Source organism: Leucoraja erinacea, chromosome 22 (genome assembly GCF_028641065.1).
Source record: "Leucoraja erinacea ecotype New England chromosome 22, Leri_hhj_1, whole genome shotgun sequence".
NCBI classification, from domain to species: Eukaryota; Metazoa; Chordata; class Chondrichthyes; order Rajiformes; family Rajidae; genus Leucoraja; species Leucoraja erinaceus.
In genome coordinates, this window is record NC_073398.1 from 3,845,394 (window position 1) to 3,864,831 (window position 19,438).

The window sequence follows — 19,438 nt, forward strand, 5'->3', positions numbered from 1 at the left end:
TTGGAGACGTTGTGCACCACCCAAGGTTTCCATGCGGTTCCCGGAGGTTGCAGGTGGTTGCCGGAGGTTGCAGGTAGTGGAAGCAGGGAGGGAGACTGACAAAAACCTCTGGGAACCTCCGGACCGCAAGGAAACCTTGGGTGGGGCGCAAAGTCTCCAGAGGTTTCCGTTCAGGTTTCCTAAGTGGGACAGGGGTGTTAGTGTCCTTCCTATAACCGTGTTTTGAAGGCCTGGTTGATTTATAGTAGGTTCAGGTGAGTGAGAGTTTACCTGAGGGATTTAGCTTTGTGAGGGTTATGTTTACGGTGGATGAGGACAGGATTTTTCCAGGGTGAGTGTATAACTCAAAGAGTATTTATTTGTCATATGTACAGGGTAGGACCAGAACAATGAAACTCTTCTTTGCTCTAAAGCTTTACAGGGACATCATATGCAATGACAACAGCAATAAATATGCAGTAAATTATCAGTTATTCCAAGTAAAATATAGCATGATAGTGCAAAAACCAAAGTAGATAGAGTATCTATTAGTACTGAAAGCAACCATAGTAGTGTGCTTAGTTAGTTTATTGTCACGTGTACCGAGGTACAGTGAAAAGCTTATGTTGCATGCTATCCAGTCAGCAGAATGACAATTCATGATTACAATCTAGGCATTTATTGTGTACACAAAGTAAGTAATGTTGCTGTAGGAGTAGAGTTTTAAGTGTGGAGTGATTGTAATATGTGATCATCGATCTGCTTCTGTGGCTAGCACGCAAATAGTCACCTGGGTTGGGTGCCATCTTGGATAATGTTGCTGAGTGTATAATGAACAGGGATTATAAGGGGCATATCAAACAGGTAGGGGATGTTTTTGGGGCAGGGTATTCGATGGGCATGGACGTTGAATTATTTTAGTTTAGTATAGGGATACAGCACGGAAACAGGCCCTTCGGCCCACCAAGTCCACGCCGACCCGCGATCCCCGCACATTAACACTATCCTACACACACTAAGGATAATTCACACTTATAACAAGTCAATTAGCCTACAAACCTGTAAATATTTTGGAGTGTGGGAGGAAACCGAAGATCTTGGATAAAACCCACACAGGTCACGGGGAGAACGTACAAACTCCGTAAAGACACCACCCATATTTGGGATCAAACCCAGGCCTCCGGCGCTGCAAGTGCTGTAAAGCAGCAACCCTACGGTTGCATCACTGTGCTGCCCTTACGTACAGATGGTTGGAGTGTGTGAAAAATTGGATCTGTTTACTTGTAGAGCGTTGGATAATCACTTGTAGAGTGGCCATTTTGCGTGAAGACTGGGGTGTGTGAAAGCAGGCAGGGTGTGAGTTCAGTGGGGTTTATGGTGTAGGTTTATAATGGTGGGGGTAGGTGGATCTTTCTACAGTAGAAAAGGTGTATGACATGCACACAATGGATGCACAATTGATCAAATGTATGTGACAGGGTTGGTCTCAATCAGTGAGTATACAACAGGTACCCAATCTGTCCCTCCTGATTAACTGCTAGGTTGATATCAGCCTTTACATATAATTACCTTCCCGAGTTGTTGTGATGATAGAGAGAATGAGTCCATGAAAGTCTGGGCGATGACAGAGAGGCAGCCATCCAAGTGCGACGTTTTCTCAATGTCAAACACGAACTGGGGGTTTTTTATAACGTTTATCCAAAAACGGAGAGGAAGACTGGGGAGAGAAAGAAGGCATTGTTAAAATGTAGCCATGTCCATTTAAAGATTAGAACATTAAGGATTACATGACTATACACGAGTATCAAAGTTGGGAGGTCATGTTGCAGTTGTACAAAACCTTGGTGAGGCCACATTTAGAGGATTGTGTTCAGTTCTGGGCACCGTGTTATAGGAAAGGTGTTGTCAAGCTGGAAAGGGTACAGATAAGATTCACGAGAATGTTGCCAGCATTTGAGCTTTAAGCAGAGGTAGAGGAGGCTGGGACTCGAGCGCAGGTGGGTGAGGGGTGATCTTATAGAGGTGTATAAGATCATGAGAGGAATAGATCAGGTAGACGCACAGAGTCTCTTGTCAAGAGTGTAGGAATTGAGAACCACGGGGCATAGGTTTAGGGTGAGTGGGGGGAAGATTTATTAGGAATTTGAGAGAGAATCTTTTTCACACAAAGGGTGGTGGATGTATGGAAAAAGCTGCCAGATGATTCTGGACAAGAGACTCTGTGCATCAACCCAATCCATTCCTCTGCTGACCTCTGTACTGAAAGAAGTAATAGATTATTTTTTGTTAATTGTCAATTCATTATTTATGTTTCTAGCAGTCCATGGTGTTTTAGAGACAAGGGAGGGGTATAATTAGTGGGTCAGACGTATATTGGTGAATTATCATGACGTGAGCTCTGTTGGTCGGGCAAAATGGATAATCCACAAGACTCTGACCTGCCCTGTGCTTGAAACTGCAACGGCAATGGAAGTGAAATGAAAATGCAATGAGCTGTTCAGCCTGCCCTGTGCTTGAAACTGCAACGGCAATGGAAGTGAAATGAAAATGCAATGAGCTGTTCAGCCTGCCCTGTGCTTGAAACTGAAATGGCAATGGAAGTGAAATAAAAATGCAATGAGCTGTCTGGCCTGCCCTGTGCTTGAAACTGCAATGGCAATGGTAGTAAAATGAAAATGCAATGAGCTGGCCGGCCTGCCCTATGCTTGAAACTGCAATGACATAGAAACATAGAAAATAGGTGCAGGAGTAGGCCATTTGGCCCTTCGAGCCTGCACCGCCATTTAATCTGATCATGGCTGATCATCCAACTCAGTATCCAACTCAGTATCCTGTTCCTGCCTTCTCTCCATACCCCCATAAACTGAGTCTATCCAGTCTTTCTTCATATGAAAGTCCTGACATCCCAGGAATCAGTCTGGTGAACCTTCTCTGTACTATGGCAAGAATGTCTTTCCTCAGATTAGGAGACCAAAACTGTACGCAATACTCCAGGTGTGGTCTCACCAAGACCCTGTACAACTGCAGTAGAACCTCCCTGCTCCTATACTCAAATCCTTTTGCTATGAATGCTAACATACCATTCGTATTCTTCACTGCCTGCTGCACCTGCATGCCTACTATTAATGACTGGTGTACCATGACACCCAGGTCTCGTTGCATCTCCCCCTTTCCTAATCGGCCACCATTCAGATAATAATCTACTTTCCTATTTTCGTCACCAAAGTGGATAACCTCACATTTATCCACATTATACTGCATCTGCCATGCATTTGCCCACTCATCCAGCCTATCCAAGTCACCTTGCAGCCTCCTAGCATCCTCCTCACAGCTAACACTGCCCCCTAGCTTCGTGTCATCCGCAAACTTGGAGATGTTGCATTCAATTCCCTCGTCCAAATCATTAATATATATCGTAAATAGCTGGGGTCCCAGAATTGAGCCTTGCGGTACCCCACTAGTCACTGCCTGCCATTGTGAAAAGGACCTGTTCACTCCTACTCTTTGCTTCCTGTCTGCCAACCAGTTCTCTATCCACATCAATACTGAACCCCCAATACCGTGTGCTTTAAGTTTGCATACTAATCTCTTATGTGGGACCTTGTCGAAAGCCTTCTGAAAGTCCAGATATAACACATCCACTGGTTCTCCCTTATCCACTCTACTAGTTACATCCTCAAAAAATTCTATAAGATTCGTCAGACATGATTTACCCTTCATAAATCCATGCTGACTTTGTCCAATGATTTCACCACTTTCCAAATGTGCTGCTATCCTATCTTTAATAACTGATTCTAGCAGTTTCCCCACTACCGACGTTAGATTAACTGGTCTGTAATTCCCCGTTTTCTCTCTCCCTCCCTTTTTAAAAAGTGGTGTTACATTGGCTACCCTCCAATCCTCAAGAACTACTCCAGAATCTAAAGAGTTTTGAAAAATTATCACTAATGCATCCACTATTTCTGGGGCTACTTCCTTAAGTACTCTGGGATGCAGCCTATCTGGCCCTGGGGATTTATCAGCCTTTAATCCATTCAATTTACCTAACACCACTTCCCGGCTAACCTGGATTTCACTCAGTTCCCCCATCTCATTTGACCCCCGGTCCCCTGCTATTTCCGGCAGATGATTTATGTCTTCCTTAGTGAAGACAGAACCAAAGTAGTTATTCAATTGGTCTGCCATGTCCTTGTTCCCCATGATCAATTCCCCCGTTTCTGACTGCAAGGGACCTACATTTGTTTTAACTAATCTTTTTCTCTTCACATATCTATAAAAGCTTTTGCAGTCAGTTTTTATGTTCCCTGACAATGGAAGTGAAATGAAAATGCAAAGAGCTGTTCGGCCTGCCCTGTGCTTGAAACTGCGGCAGCAATGGAAGTGAAATGAAAATGCAATGAGCTGTTCGGCCTGCCCTGTGCTTGAAACTGCGATAGCAATGGAAGTGAAATGAAAATGCATTGAGCTGTTCGGCCTGCACTGTGCTTGAAACCGCAATGAAAATGTAAGTATGTTGCAAAACCTACCTTCAGCGGGGCTGCAGATCTGTCCCAGCCCGTGTGCGTGATTTTGGCACCATTGGGAGGGGGGCGGGTTTAATACACGATTTAATACACGCTATTCAAATCGAGGTTGGTCAGCCTACTTAGTTGCTGACAAAAAATCACTGCGAGGTTCATTTGCTGCAGCTATTTTTAAACTTAATTGGTTAATTTAATTGTTATAGTAAGTTAAAAATTATCCTCTAAACCCGCGACCGCCGACAACGGAACGGATCTCATACAGGGGACAACGAAAGGTAGGTTGTTTATTTTTTCATTAAAAAGGGCTTCTTAAGATCACTTTATACAAAGTTTTATGTTGCGAGTAGCTAATTTGGGGCCCATTAAATCCCGCAGTATTTTTCTGGGCATATGGGGTACTAATCTACCGCAATGGGAACGTTCCAAACCAGCGCATTCCACAGAGTTCCACAGGATCCCACTCGAAAGCTGATTTAAATGGCCATTAATTTACAGCAATTGAACACTAAATTCCTTCTATTTGGCCTATAAATTAATGTGATGAGATTTAAAAATCATGTTTTATTGTGAATTCTTTGTGAATGTTATTTGGACACTTAAGCTATTTAAAAATGTTAATCTTTTCTTAAGAAATGGATAGATGTTTAGATCTAGTAATTGAAGTTTGGAATTAGCTACAATTGGGTAACTAATTATATGCTTTAATTTCAGGTCATCAAGCAAGATTGTTTCATATTTGTTTCAGAATGCTTCAATCTATAATAACTGAAAATTTCTTTCAGTTCTCTTAATTTTTAAGAAAGTTACGGCCATTTCACTGTCTTCGATCACAGCTTTTGTGTTAAGTCAATGGAAAATCAGTATGAAAGTATGAAAATGGCCATAACATTTTTAATACTGAAGATATGAACGTGAATTAGGTGTCAAATTAAACTTATTTTTGTGCTTTATCTGATGGGATAAATTGCAAACTTGATTTTTAAAATCTCAAAATTTTGTAACATCGCTAGGAAATGGAAATGAAATGAAAATGCAATGAGCTGTTTGGCCTGCCCTGTGCTTGAAATTGAAATGGAATAGAGTTGTTTGGCCTGCCTGAAACCAATAATTTCGGCTCACAGGAACCCTATTAGCTAAGAAACCAGACCATGTTGCCCAAAATGCCCGTCTTAGCCCAGGGGGAGCATTTTGGCCCAGTCCAGGAAAAGTCCAGAAAAAGTGCCTTTCACTGAGATTTCACTCAGATTTTTTTTTAAAAGAGCCCCTTGGGCCCATCAGGCATGTACTAGTCCAGGAGGAGTCCCTTCTGCCCATCAGTGAGTATTCCAACTGCATGTATTAAACCCCAACCCAGTATAGGAACTGCAGATGCTCGTTTAAACCTAAGATTAACACAAAATGCTGGAGTAACTCAGGCAGCATCTCTAGAGAGAATGAATAGGTGGTTTTGGATAAAGACCATTCTTCAGACTATATATACACACATATATATGTGTGTGTGTGTGAGTATATGTATATATCTCATTGCATAGGAAGGAACTGCAGATGCTGGTTTAAACCGAAGATAGACACAAACCCTTCTCTCCAGAGATGCTGCCTGTCCTGCTGAGTTAAGGGCCTGTCCCATTTTCACGACCTAATTCACAACGTCTGCCAAGTTTGCCCTTGACTCATACTCGCAGCATGGTCATCACGAGGTCATAGGAGGTCGTAGGTAGGTCGTAGCAGGCCGTGATGCCAGTCGTAGGTACTTGTGGCATCTAGTAGGTCGGGGCGTTTTTCTAGCATGATGAAAAATGTCCACGAGTAAAAAAGATTGTGAATTAGGTCCTTAACTCCAGCATTTTGTGTCTATCTCGTTTATTATATTGTTTACAGTGTACTATGTTTACACATTCTGTTGTGCTGATGCAAGTAAGAATTTCATTGTTCTATGTGTGACATGTGACACTAAAACACTGTTGACTTGATAGATTGTCTGAGAAGGCCTGCGCTGTGAGGCTCAGCTGGTGATGATTACAGAATGAATGAGATGGTCACCAGTTCACCAATCACTGGGTCTTGTCTCAGCATGAACGCCTCATACATCTTTGCAGCCCTTCACTCTTGTGCACATCTCCTCAAGGCTGGATGCGAGGCTACTCTCCAATGCTCTAAATTATATGTTAACTGTGTTGAATCTTTATCTTTTGGATCAAAACCTATCATTTGCCTCGCCATGCAACTGAAGACTACCATGTTCTGATGTGCATTGAGGTTACAGAGTAGACGGTAACAATGGATACATTGGTTGACAATTCAATACCTATTAGTCTTCCAGATATGCAATACATCAGGATCGGTTATCTTCTTGTTGTTGGCCTGTTCTTGCAATATGTCAAAGATGTGCCGAACGGCAATAGGTGGCTTGCCATTGTGCAAGCTCCAGATGCTTCTAAATAGGTTCTCAACAAAAGACTGAAGTGCAACCTGAAACAGAAGAAATGAATAAGAGATGGAACAGCGTTAATCTTATAGAAGTTATATAGAATGTATATAGAAGAAATACGTTACTTCTTAAATTTTACCAATATGTTTAAAAACATTTAGTAAAGCTCGCAGGTCAGCTATTTTTATGTGATCAGAAGTCAAGGCCCAAAAACATGTTACTTCTTAGTTTATTTTTGCTTCAGTTAGAACATCATGGTAACTCAGAGATTGGAGATAAAGGGCAAGGACAGTGAGAGGTTAAAGTTAGTAATGTTAAGCAGCCAAAGATAAGAACTGAAATTATAATAAAATGCTGCTTGAAATTATGGATCAGAGAACATTTGGAGAGTGGCCGAGCTGTACTATCTCTGAATGTTTCAGGCCCAGATTTGTGCAAATTAAAGGCTTCTCGTCTTCTTGAAGAATTCTTCGTGTCTGTGTCATCTTATCTTTAATTTGAGTCTCGTAAACCACGACAATCTCTGCAGCATTTCAAACTAAAAATACATGTGCGGGGATCGCTGGTCGGCGTGGTCTCGGTGGGTCGAAGAGCTAAAACAATATTATCTAATACTAAAACAATATTAATATGCTAACAATACAATATTATCTAATACTAAAACAATAATATCTCTCAAATACTGTAAGCAGAGCAGGTTATTTGACTATCTCATTATTGTTTATGGATGCTTGCTTTGAACAAATTGGCTATTACGCTTCAGAAAGCAATGTATTTCATGACTGCAGAAGTGCATTGAGGTGTCCTGAGATTGTGAATGCCCCTAAAGTGATGACAATTTATTTAATCCAAACTGGATTTGTGAATGGAATTTGCTTTTCTTCATAAGTAGATTAAAAAGGCTCTGAAATGTTGCAGTTGTAAACATACAGCAAAGAAACAAGAATGTCACAATACCTTGGAGGACACCAGCTTTGTTAGATACATCTCTTTGACTTTGAACTTTTTTTTGCCCGGTTCTGGTACAGATGCTGACTGTGGTGAGATCTAAATAAATTAAAATATAGTCAAAAAAAGACCAAATCATTGGAAATGATGAGTAGAATTGATCCAAAGTACAAAATACATACCAAGTGACAAAGATTGTCTGCCCACTCACTATTCGGAATAACTGGAAGAGGGTGGTTAATAAAAATTGTAAATATTTTCCTAATATAAGATTATATTTAAAATTTTGCAGGAAAGAGAAGTGGAAAATTAATCAGTGCTTAGTTTTAAATCCTTTGAATATTCACATTCAAATGAATATTATTCATATTCAACAATATGAACAGTTGATTAATAATTATCAATCATTCAATTAATAAATTAGTTAATACATTTAATTGTACAACTAAATTGAACAATTCATTCAATTTGAATAATAATTGGATAATAATTAAACAAAACGTTTAAATGTATTCAAATTGAATAATTACTTTTTATTGAATTGTTATTTAATAATTTGAATAATTAAAAAAATATTCAAACATTCTTTGAATAAACAGAATTCAATAACATTTTTAATTGTCAGATATTAATGAGTTTTAGATATGTATCAAAAAAGATGTAAAAACCATTTGATTAGCAGCCCAGAGCAATTTTCATTCGGTAATAACACAGTAAAAGCTTTCATGGAGCTTGTTAATGAAATATTTATTGAAATTCAAGAGTTATAATCATTTACTTTGAAAATTAATTACAGTATAATTTACCTGGCTTTGAGTCTTTTTCTCTTTTTCTAATCACAACTAAAGATGCTTCATTTGGAATCTGAATAGTTTGTAAGAATAATTGGGTTACTGACAGAGTAAAATACAGTCACTGTGCTCTCATCATTTCCCCATGTCTGCTCTCCTCTCACCCCATAACTCGCTATCTCATTCCCTTATTTATTTCTCAAATAGCCTCCTCCATAGCTCACTCCCACATTCTCTGCTCTCCACTTCCTTTTTCCACCAACCAACCTGCCCGATAGCCCACTTCCCCCTTTCTTCGATCACCTGGATGCTCACTCCCTCTTTAATCTGTTCTAGTACTCATCTCCGATCCTCACATAACCTGCTGTCCTCGCACCCAATAGTCTGTTCAGCCTCCCCACTGCCCATCCTCTCGCACAATAACTCCTCCACACCTGCAACCACCTATGTCTCTTGTAATCACCTTACCCATCTCTCATGACCTGCTCTTACCTGAAAACTACTGGTTCCCTCCCTGGAACTTGTGGCTCTCATTCTTACCTGTTCCCCTTCTCTTCCAACCTGCTCCTTCTTGGACCATCCCTCTCACACTCTTCCCCTCACCCCCAGTTCCCTTCCCCATTAACCACCTCTAACTCTAACCCCCAAACTCCTTCTTCCTGTAACCTCAACCACACTAATCCCCAACGACTATGATTTATCCCCATACCCTCCCCACAAATCTCTTCCTTTTCTCTCACCTCCCTCCCCTCCCTTCTCTCCCCTTTCTCTAATAAGCTGGTCTCCCCCCCCCCCTGTAACCTGATCATCCCCACTTCTCTAACTCTCCTCCTGGTAGTTTTTCCCTTCCTGCTGCGACGTTTACGCCTTCCCCCACTGCTAGGTTTCTTGTTCCCATTACTTTTTCCACCAACCAACCCGCCCGATGGCTCGCCTTTCCTTCCTTCGATAACCTGGTTGTTTACCCCCCTATAATGTCCTCACCTGCTCCATACTTAAGATAGACACAAAATGCTGGAGTAATTCTGCGGGACAGGCATCCATTCCTTTTCTCCAGAGACACTGCCTGTTCCGCTGAATTATTCCAGCATTTTGTGTTTATCTTCAGTGTAAGCCAGCATCTGCAGTTCTTTCCTAACATGCTCCATACACTTCCTCCATTACATCCTCCCCATGTCCTTCATTCCCTCTCCCAGGGGGTTACCAACTTTATCACTCCCAAATAAGGGACAAAAGGTCAAAATAAGGGCCAAATTCCCAACGTCAATTCGTTGACCGACTCGGCCGTTGCTGCAAATTCACAAGAAACTGGTGAATTATTTGGGCCCCACACACTGCACATACATGATAATGGCCCATTGTGTTTAACTTCTTCTTTCCACCTTCAAGCTCCTGTGATGTCTGATCAATGTCTTGTAGTCTTTGATGTTCTCCCTTCTTAATAACCTCTAGAGCAAGAACAGAATTATAGTAAAATATTCACTAAATGGTTCGATTAGCTCCTTGAAATATGTGATATAAATCAGTTTAAGGTTTGTTTGAAATAAACATTAAAGTATTGATTCACAAATGCAAAAAAATAAATGAAAATAAATAAATCACACTAAGTTTTGTTTAGAGATACAGCATGGAAACAGGCCCTTTGGCCCACCAAGTCCACACCGACCAGCGATCCCCACACATTAACACTACTCCATACACACAGAGGGACAATGTTTTTTACATTTATACATTTACACCAAGCCAATTAACCTACAAACTGTACATCTTTGGAGTACGGGAGGAAACCGAAGATCTTGGAGAAAACCCACGCAGGACACGGGGAGAATGTACAAACTCCGTACAGCCAACACCCGTAGTCAGGAGCGAATCCGGGTCTCTGGCGGTGTGAGACAGCAACTCTACTGCTGCGCCAGTTATTAGTAATAACTGAGACAAGATTTGTTGTAGTTGCCTTAAGGTAATCTCCAAAAATGTTATAAGATATTTCATTTAATTTAATATTTTAGTAGCATCATCATTTATATATAAATAGAAGTTGTCTTATATCACAAAAGCTGATTAAGTGCCTTTGCTTTACAATTGTGTAAGGGAAGAAGGCATATGGGATATGGGTCATATTTGTCCCAAGTGTATTTGGGATATTTGGCCATTTGGATATTTGGAACATTTGGATATTTCAACAGCGCAGGCAAGTTTAAGCACATTCGGCCCACATTTGGCACAAACATGCATCAAGAAGGAGCAACTGCCGGTATCTGTGGAGGAAATGGACATATTTGATCAGGACCCTACTTTGCACTGACAATCTTCCCTGTTCCCTCTCAATCCTGATGCAAGATCTTGACTCGAGCATTGACATACCTTTCCCATCCATGGATACCCATGACACACTGCGTCCTTCAATCATTCTGTTTTTGTCTTATCCTTTATTTATCTTTTTATTTATTTATTTATTATGTTTATTGATATATCTACATTTTAATTATCGTTTATGTATGTTATCCTTTATTGTTATATCCTTCATTGAAATGTCCTTAACCTGATCAGTGGGAATAATTCCATAACTCCATTTCCATGAGATCAACTCGTGGGGGCACGGTGGCACAGCGGTAAAGTAGCTGCCTCACAGCGCTTACAGTGCCAGAGACATGGGGTCGAACCTGACTACGGGTACTATCTAAGAGGTACAGAGTTTGTACTTTCTCCACGTAACCTGCGTAAGTTTTATCAGAGATCTTTGGTTTCCTCCCTCACTCCAAAAAGTACAGGTCTGTACAGGTTTGGCCTTGGCAAAAATTGTAAACTGTGGTAGGATGTGTGTAGGATAGTGTTAATGTACGGGTTTCACTGGTTGGTGCGGACTCAGTGGGCCAAAAGGGCCTGTTTCCGCGCTGTAGCTCTAAACTAAACTGACTGGACTTAGAACCAGAGGCCAGAGTTTGCACATGGTTTATGCAATGGTTTTCATACCAATTAAGCTATTAATGCTCATTTCTGTTTGGAGCTGTTTTAACAAAAATATTGAAAACTGAAGTGATAAATTACCCAGGTCAATATCTTCCATTTGCCACCTTTGGGAGTAACCATATTTATTGTAGAAAGTCTCAAAAATCTTCTCCTTTACTTGTTCTACAGTGTCACAGTCCAAAACCTCCACTTCAAATCTGGAGCTGCTGTCGTGATCGCGTTCTACGTCAGCGTCAGTATTCAGTTGAAATGTAACGTCCAATTTCTGCCAAGAGAAATATTACACAGATCCACAAATCTGAAAGAATATCTAATCAGTTCACAAACGCACCGTGAAATTCATCTGAAAGCTAAAATAGCATTCCTTGCCTACAAAACAGTGCAGCAAGAATTTACAAGTGGTTTTAGTTTAGTTTATTATTGTCACGTGTACCGAGGTACTGTGAAAAGCTTTTGTTTGCATGCTATCCAGATAAAGATATACATGAATAAAATCTTGCGTAAAAGAATAAGCTTACAACCCAGCGGTATGAATATTAACTTCTCTAACTTCAAGTAACCCTTGCATTCCCTTTCTCTCTCCGTCCCTCCCCCACCCTAGTCGGCCTGCTAGTTTCACTGTTCATATCCCTTCATTATCACCTCGACCCCAGGCAAACAATGGACCATTGTGGGCATGAACTTTCCTGGGTCATCAGTGGCGACTCCGATTTGTTCTGAACCTTTTCATGCCTCTAGTTTGCCTTCCCCCCCCCTCCCCCCGACTCTCAGCCTGAAGAAGGGTCTCGATCCAAAATGTCACCCATTCCTTTTCTCCAGAGATGTGCCTAATCCACTGAGTTACTCCAGCACTTTGGCTATTTTGGACATCTTTTATGAATAAAATCAAGATGTCCACACTGCACAGGTAAAGGATAAAGGGTACAACATTTAGTGCAAAGATCTCAAATTGAAATCCAATAAAATCCAATTAAAGAATTTTCATAGGTCTCCAATGAGGTAGACGGGAAGTCAGGACCAAAAGATAGTTGATGAGTGAGAGAGAGAGAGAGAGAGAGAGAGAGAGAGAGAGGCCACAGACAGACAGATTATATCTATCTAATCGGTCGGCAGCCCGGCCAGCTGTCCGACCTTCAGACCTTCGTTTACCGCCGACACCACCACCCCTCCTTCTCTTGGCCGATCATCGGTTCATGAATTGGATAGGGTGCTGGACTTTGCGTGCGAGGTCACGCGGGTCAAAACTCCTCAGCTGGCCTACTGGCTGGGCTTTGTGTGCAGTCCAGCACCCGGGCCACCTCATCATTCACCCAGCCACGGCTGAGTCGGTCAACGAATTGCCTTCGGGAATTCATCCCATATTTTGACCATTTGTTCCATATTAGGGACAAATATTGTTGTCACGTACTGCGGTCGGTGGGGGCGCTGCAAGTCGGTGGGGGTGCTGGCGCCCTGTCAGCAGCATGTCCGTTTTTTTCTACTTTTTTTGTTTTTTTAGTATGTTTTAAAGTGTGTTTTTTGTGTTTCTTTGTGTGTTTTGTGTTGGGGGGTGGTGTGGGGGGGGTGAGGGGGAAACCGTTTCGGTCGCCTCCTCCATGGAGAGGCGACATTTTCCAGGTCGCCTCCCCCGTGGCCTAACAACGAGGATCGGGCGGCCTTTCCCGGAGACGCACCCGGGGCTTCAGCGCCGGGCGCAGCGTGGACTCTCGGCGTGGAGCGAGCAAGCCCTCGCTGGGGCTAGCCGGAGGGGAGCGCTCCGTTTCGCTGGCCCGCAGCAGCCTGAAGCCGCGGTCTGCACAGCTCCAGCTGACGCGGCGTCTACAGCCCGGGATCTCACGTTGGGGACCCGGGGGGAAGAAGAAGCTCCAAATGCCGGCCCGCGGCCAACTTCTACCACGGGCCCGGCATGGACTTACCTTCGCCCCTGGAGGGGAGCTTCGACCGCCGGCCCTGCAGTCTGCGGTGCTTCTGGCTGCGGCGCAAACTTTAAATCTTCGACCGCCGGCCTAAGGCCTACACCAGCTGAAGCCACGGTCTCCGGTGGGGAAGAGCTGATCCTGGACGTACCTTGACTTTACTTTGTCCTTTATCATCTGGACGCCCGCAGCGGCGGCTGCGGAGGTGGAGGTCCCGACCACGGGGGAAAATGGAGGAGGACTGGCCAATTTCTGTGCCTTCCACCACAGTGATGAATACTGTGGTGGATGTTTGTGTTAAATTTTTATTGTGTTTGTGTGTTCTTTATTATTGTACCGCTGCTGACAAATTCATTTCACTTACACTTGATGTGCAATGTGACAAATAAAACTGATTGATTGAACTGATTGATTGATTGATTGATTGGGAGTGAGAAAGTTGGCAACCCTATCTCCAACACAGTCACTTCTTCCCAATGGTGCTGCAATCACACTGCATACAGCACTCCAGCTGCGGCCTAGCTATTTAATACATTTGCACCTTAACATGTCTTAATAAAGTAAAGTATTCATTCATTCACTTTGAGATTGGGGAATGAACCCACAGACTTGGAACCCTCAAGATGAGAGATTAGTCTGTGTAATAACTAACACCACACAGCTCCCTATCTCCATTACTGTGAGAGCAGTAGCTCACAAGGTGCATTTCAGTAGCCAAACCTACCTTTCCCCTCTCACTGTCTACTTCCCATTTACTGCTGATATAATTCCCTTGAGCCTCACACCCCCATCTCTCCATTTTTCCTGTGTTTCGTTATCTTTGTTGACACGAGTGTCTCTCTCCACCTATATTTCCATAGTCCACACCAACCAGCAAACATCCTGTACTAGCATTATCCTACACACTAGCGACAATATATAATTTCACCAAAGCGAATTAATCTACAAACCTATTCATCTTTGGAATGTGGAGGAAACTGGAACACCCAGAGAAAACCAACGTGGTAAACAAGTAGGCAGACACGTATAACAGGTGGAATATTTAATGCTTTGGAGTGAAGTTGGACTGGCCAATTTCACTGTTTTGCATTTCAAATAATGCTTTGCAAATTCCAAAAAACTGAGCCTTCATAATTCTTCATTAGTTAAGGGTGATGGCTTGTTGCAGTGAATCACTCTGCCTATTTTTAGTTTAAAGACTGAAGATATATATATTATCATTTACTGGAATTATAATGAGTCATGAATTAGTCATAAACGCTCTTCACTGTACCTCAGTACCACGTGACTATAAACTAAACTAAATTAGTTCAGCGCTAACAGCGAGTTATAACTTAACGTACTGCTAAATTTTAAAAGGGTCATCTAGAACAGTGAAATAAACTCCTACAGTTTAGTTGGTAGCAATGAAAAGTTGCCCCTTGGTTATCAGTGGTGATTAATTAAAATGAGTGCCGCATTTGAGAACACACTTACCAGAGGTTTAAAGTCAGTAATCTGCCACAGTAACCAGTCTTCATTGAGTGTGTAGAGTGCTTTCCCACTGATGGCATCCACTGGACCAAGGTTAATCCGCTGCTTGATTGCAGATACAAGCTTAAACAATGGCTCTCCAACAGACTCCTGCAATTAGAAAGGCATCTACTCTCACCAATAAACTAAACTACAGCAGCAATTTTGTGAAACCGAGCGATTAAAGGAAATAAATACTTTCATTGTTATTGTTTTCATAAGTTCTAGGAGCAGAATTAGGCCATTTTGCCCATCAAGTCTACTCCGCCGTTCAATCATGGCTGATCAACCTCTCCCTCTCCATTAACATTCTATGAATGTCTGCCAAATCATCCCTTAAACCTTCATTTTCACAAAACTAATGTTACTTTCAACTTCATTTTTGCACTTGGTGATAAATTGTTCATGGTATGTGCACAGTGAGTCTGGATCTGGTCGGAGCAGACTTGGTGGGCTGATCGGCCTTTTTTCTCGCTGTATCTCGAAACTAAACTGAACACTGCATGTTGCAAAACCAATTACGGCATTTCAATTGCGACCTCATCCAAGAGCAACTGTGTTGGCAATGCACAGATAGGGAATGTTCTTGGTCAATCTAGCTCAGTCGTGGACATCTTCATGGACTATCTATCTCATCACAATGCCAGGCGATACATTTGGTACTGTAATCAGCCAATACGGCTTTCAATAATTTAAGCTGTGGTATGAGCGTTTAGAAGTCATATCACAAGCAGGGAATAGAGTCGTATGGATCGCATGCAGGGAGGATGGTGAATCTGTGCAATTCATTGGCACAGACGGCTGTGGAGGCCCAAGTCAATGGAATATTTTTAAGGCAGAGATAGATTCTTGTTTAGTACAGTGTCTTTGTTGATAGAGATGGTGGTTGACTTCAGGAGGGCGGGGAAACATCACCATGCACCTCTGCACATCGACGGAGCTGATGTGGAAAGGGTCAGCAGCATGAAGTTCTTAGGACTACATCTGTCTGATGACCTGACGTCCACGGCCAACACCACAGCTCTGGTCAAGAGAGCCCAGCAGCGACTTCACCCCCTCCGAAGACTACGGAAAGCAGGCCTCCCCACCACACATCTACGGACTTTTTACAGGGGGACTGTCGAGAGCACACTGACATACGGCATCACTTCCTGGTTCGGGAGCTGCAAGGCGTACGAACGGCACCAACTGGACAGGATAGTGAAGACCGCAAGCAGGATTATTGGTGCTCCACTCCCCTTCCTGCTGGACATATACAAGAAGAGATGCATCAACAGAGCCATCTCCATCATCAAAGACCCTTACCACCCATCGCATGACTTTTTCACCATCCTCCCATCTGGGAAGAGGTACAGGAGCATCAGCTGCAAAACCAGCAGGATGCTCCTCAGCTTCTTCCCACAGGCTATAAGACTGTTAAATGAACTTTCCCCCCTGCCAAGTATCGCGCACAAACCCCCCACACTGCAGCAGAGCCACTGTTGTGCTGCTGCCGGTCGGAACGGCTGTTGAATGTTATTGAATGTTATTAGAGGGTTAAATTGTTCATGACATGTATTTTAATTTTAATTGCTATTTATTTTTGTAACGAAAACTGAATGGACACTGGTTGAGAAACGTTTTTTTGTTTCCTCTGAGTATGCGAATACTCAGGAAATGACAATAAAGATTTACAACAATTACAACAACAATTGTTTAGTACAGTGTCAAAGGTTATGGGAAGAAGGCAGGAGAATGGGGTTAGAAGGGAAAGATAGATCAGCCATGATTGAATGGTGGGGTTGATTTGATGGGTCAAATGGCCTAATTACTTATGGCTCCTATCACATGAACAAATGAGGTGGAGGAGATAAATTTAAGTTGGTGTTATGTTTGGCCCAGACATTGTAGTCCGAAGGGTCTGTTTCTGTGCTGTTCTAGTTATGTGAGATGAATTATCTTGAGAATAGGAGTCTGAATCCTACTGATTTGATTTTTTAATGTGGTATTCATTCTGTCTCAGTAAGGATAAGTAATCTGGTTGCCATAAAAATCCATCTGGAATTTACTCAAATAAAAAATATACCATGAATACCAAACACAGCAGGTAGTATCTGTGGAAAGAGAAAAAGATGCAGCATTACAGGTTAGACAGACAGTCTGAAGACGAATCTCGACCTGCAATGTCACCATTCCTTCTATTCAGAGATGCTGCCTGCCCCGCTGAGTTACTCCAGCATTTTGTGTCTATCTTTGGTGTAAACCAGCATCTGCAATTCCCTACTACACATTACAGGTTAATGATTCCTCCTGCTCCAGTTCTGATGAAGGAGCCTTGACTTGAAATGTAGACTCTGATTCTCTCTGCACAAATGCTGCCTGACATACTACATATTTCCAGCATTTGCTGTTTTATTTCCATGGACTTCTGCCGCACAGCTCCAGCAGTCTGCAATCATTGCTGATCCCCAGAGGTTCATGGGGTGGAGTTTGCATTTTTAGTTTTTAGTTTAGAGATACAGCGCAGAAACAAGCCATTGGCCCACTGTCTGTGCTGACCAGCGATCCTCGTACACAAGCACTATCCCACACACACTAGGGACAATTTACAATGTTACCAAGCCAATTAACCCACAAATCTGTACGTCTTTGGAGTGCGTGAGGAAACCAGAGATCCCAGGGAAAGCCCACGAAGGTCATGGGGAGAACGTACAAACTCCGTACATACAGCACCCGTAGTCAGGATCGAACCCAGGTCTCTGGCGCTGTAAGGCAACAACTCTGCCGCTTGTGCTCTGGTTTCCTCCCACATACCAAATATGTACAGAACAATACTGCAACGTGATATGTAAGCTGCAAGTAGGAATTTATGATCACTGCACTTACAATGTATTCCATACTACAGTACATTATACTCACACACACTTCAGCATGATAATATCGTCGTAGAGTGATACAACGTGGAAACTGGCCATTCAGCCTTACTTTCTCACACCAGCCAACATGTCCCAGCTATACTAGTCCCACCTGCCTGCGCTTGGCCCATATCCTTCCAAACCTGTCCTATCCATGTCTTTGTTAAACGTTGGGATAGTCCCTACCTCAACTACCTCCTCTGGCAGCTTGTTCCATCCACCCACCACCCTTTGTATGAAAAAGTAACTACTTAGGTTCCTATAAAATCTTTCTCCCTTCACCTTAAACCTATGTCCTAATAATGCGTACACTCCTTACCCTCAGAAAGCCGTACATGCAAAGTGACACCCAGTTTGTCAGCAGCTTCTCCACCACCGTCTCTGTGCCGCGTAACAGCAGCTTTGGTTGCGCAGATGATCGATCCATCAAGTCTTTGAGGAGATGATCAAGCACGTTGGTCAGGTGAACCAAGTTACTGTGAAATGCGATAGTGAGAAACGAAGCAAACCGACACCTGTTAACATCAAATTATGGTCAGTTGTTGAGAAATGTATCCAGAGGTTCAGATGGTAGAGCATATAGCATGTTCTAAAAGGTCATGTTCAGTCTTTCATGAATGCCAACATATGGGTGGAGTTTTGCTCCAGTAAGATACACGATATTAAGGCTCAAAGAGTTAAATTACAGACGCAATTTACTTAAACTCAGCTTAAGTAAAGTTTAGACAAAAATGCTGGAGAAATTCAGTGGGTGAGATAGCATCTATGGTTTAGTTAGATTAGAGATACAGTGTGGAAACAGGCCCTTCGGCCCACCGACTCCACGCCGACCAGTGAGCCCTGCACATAAACACAATCCTACACACACAAGGGACAATTTACAATTTTAATGAAGCCAATTAACCTACAAATCTGCATGTCTTTGCAATGTGGGAAGAAACCGGAGCACGCAGAGAAAACCCATGCAGGTCAGGATTGAACCCGGATCTCTGACGCTGCGCGACCGTGCCGTGCCGCCCCTTGTTGAGGGGTTGGAGAATTATCTAATTGGTGTTACATAACAACGTTAGAAGCATGAATAAACCAATCTGCCCCTCACGTCTGCCCTGTCCCCAGTAAAACTATGGCTGAATATTTATGTCAGCACCGCCTTCCTCCACTCACCTGTTTTCTCTTGATTCCTACTTTTCAAAAATGCTGCAATCTCTGACTTGAATATACTCAACAATAGATCCTTGGGTACAGAACGTCACCACACAGCATTTCCATAATTTAGTGCTACTTGGCAGTGCCCTTCACCCAAACTCACACATTAATTTAACTTAATGGTAGCACGGTGGCACAGCGGTAGAGTCTGTATGGAGTTTGTACGTTCTGCCCGTGACCTGCGTGGGTTTTTCCTGGGTGCTCTAGTTTCCTCCCACATCCCAAAGATTGTCGGTAAAATTGTAAATTGTCCCCAGTGTGTGGAGGATAG

The 19,438-nt window shown here is 42.7% G+C and overlaps 1 protein-coding gene across 1 annotated transcript in view; it reads right to left on the reverse strand.

The window, feature by feature from the left end:
* The window catches only part of plxnc1 (plexin C1), an 87,309-nt gene that overhangs the window by 11,315 nt on the left and 56,556 nt on the right, over positions 1-19,438 (reverse strand). Inside the window, exons 19-27 of the mRNA XM_055652797.1 lie at positions 18,281-18,476; positions 15,032-15,178; positions 11,718-11,904; positions 10,014-10,117; positions 8,685-8,742; positions 8,061-8,101; positions 7,888-7,977; positions 6,808-6,971; positions 1,549-1,696 (exon numbers count right to left, since the gene is read on the reverse strand). Of these exons, the coding sequence (XP_055508772.1) occupies positions 1,549-1,696; positions 6,808-6,971; positions 7,888-7,977; positions 8,061-8,101; positions 8,685-8,742; positions 10,014-10,117; positions 11,718-11,904; positions 15,032-15,178; positions 18,281-18,476 (1,135 nt within the window). The remainder of the gene's footprint in view (positions 1-1,548; positions 1,697-6,807; positions 6,972-7,887; positions 7,978-8,060; positions 8,102-8,684; positions 8,743-10,013; positions 10,118-11,717; positions 11,905-15,031; positions 15,179-18,280; positions 18,477-19,438) is intronic.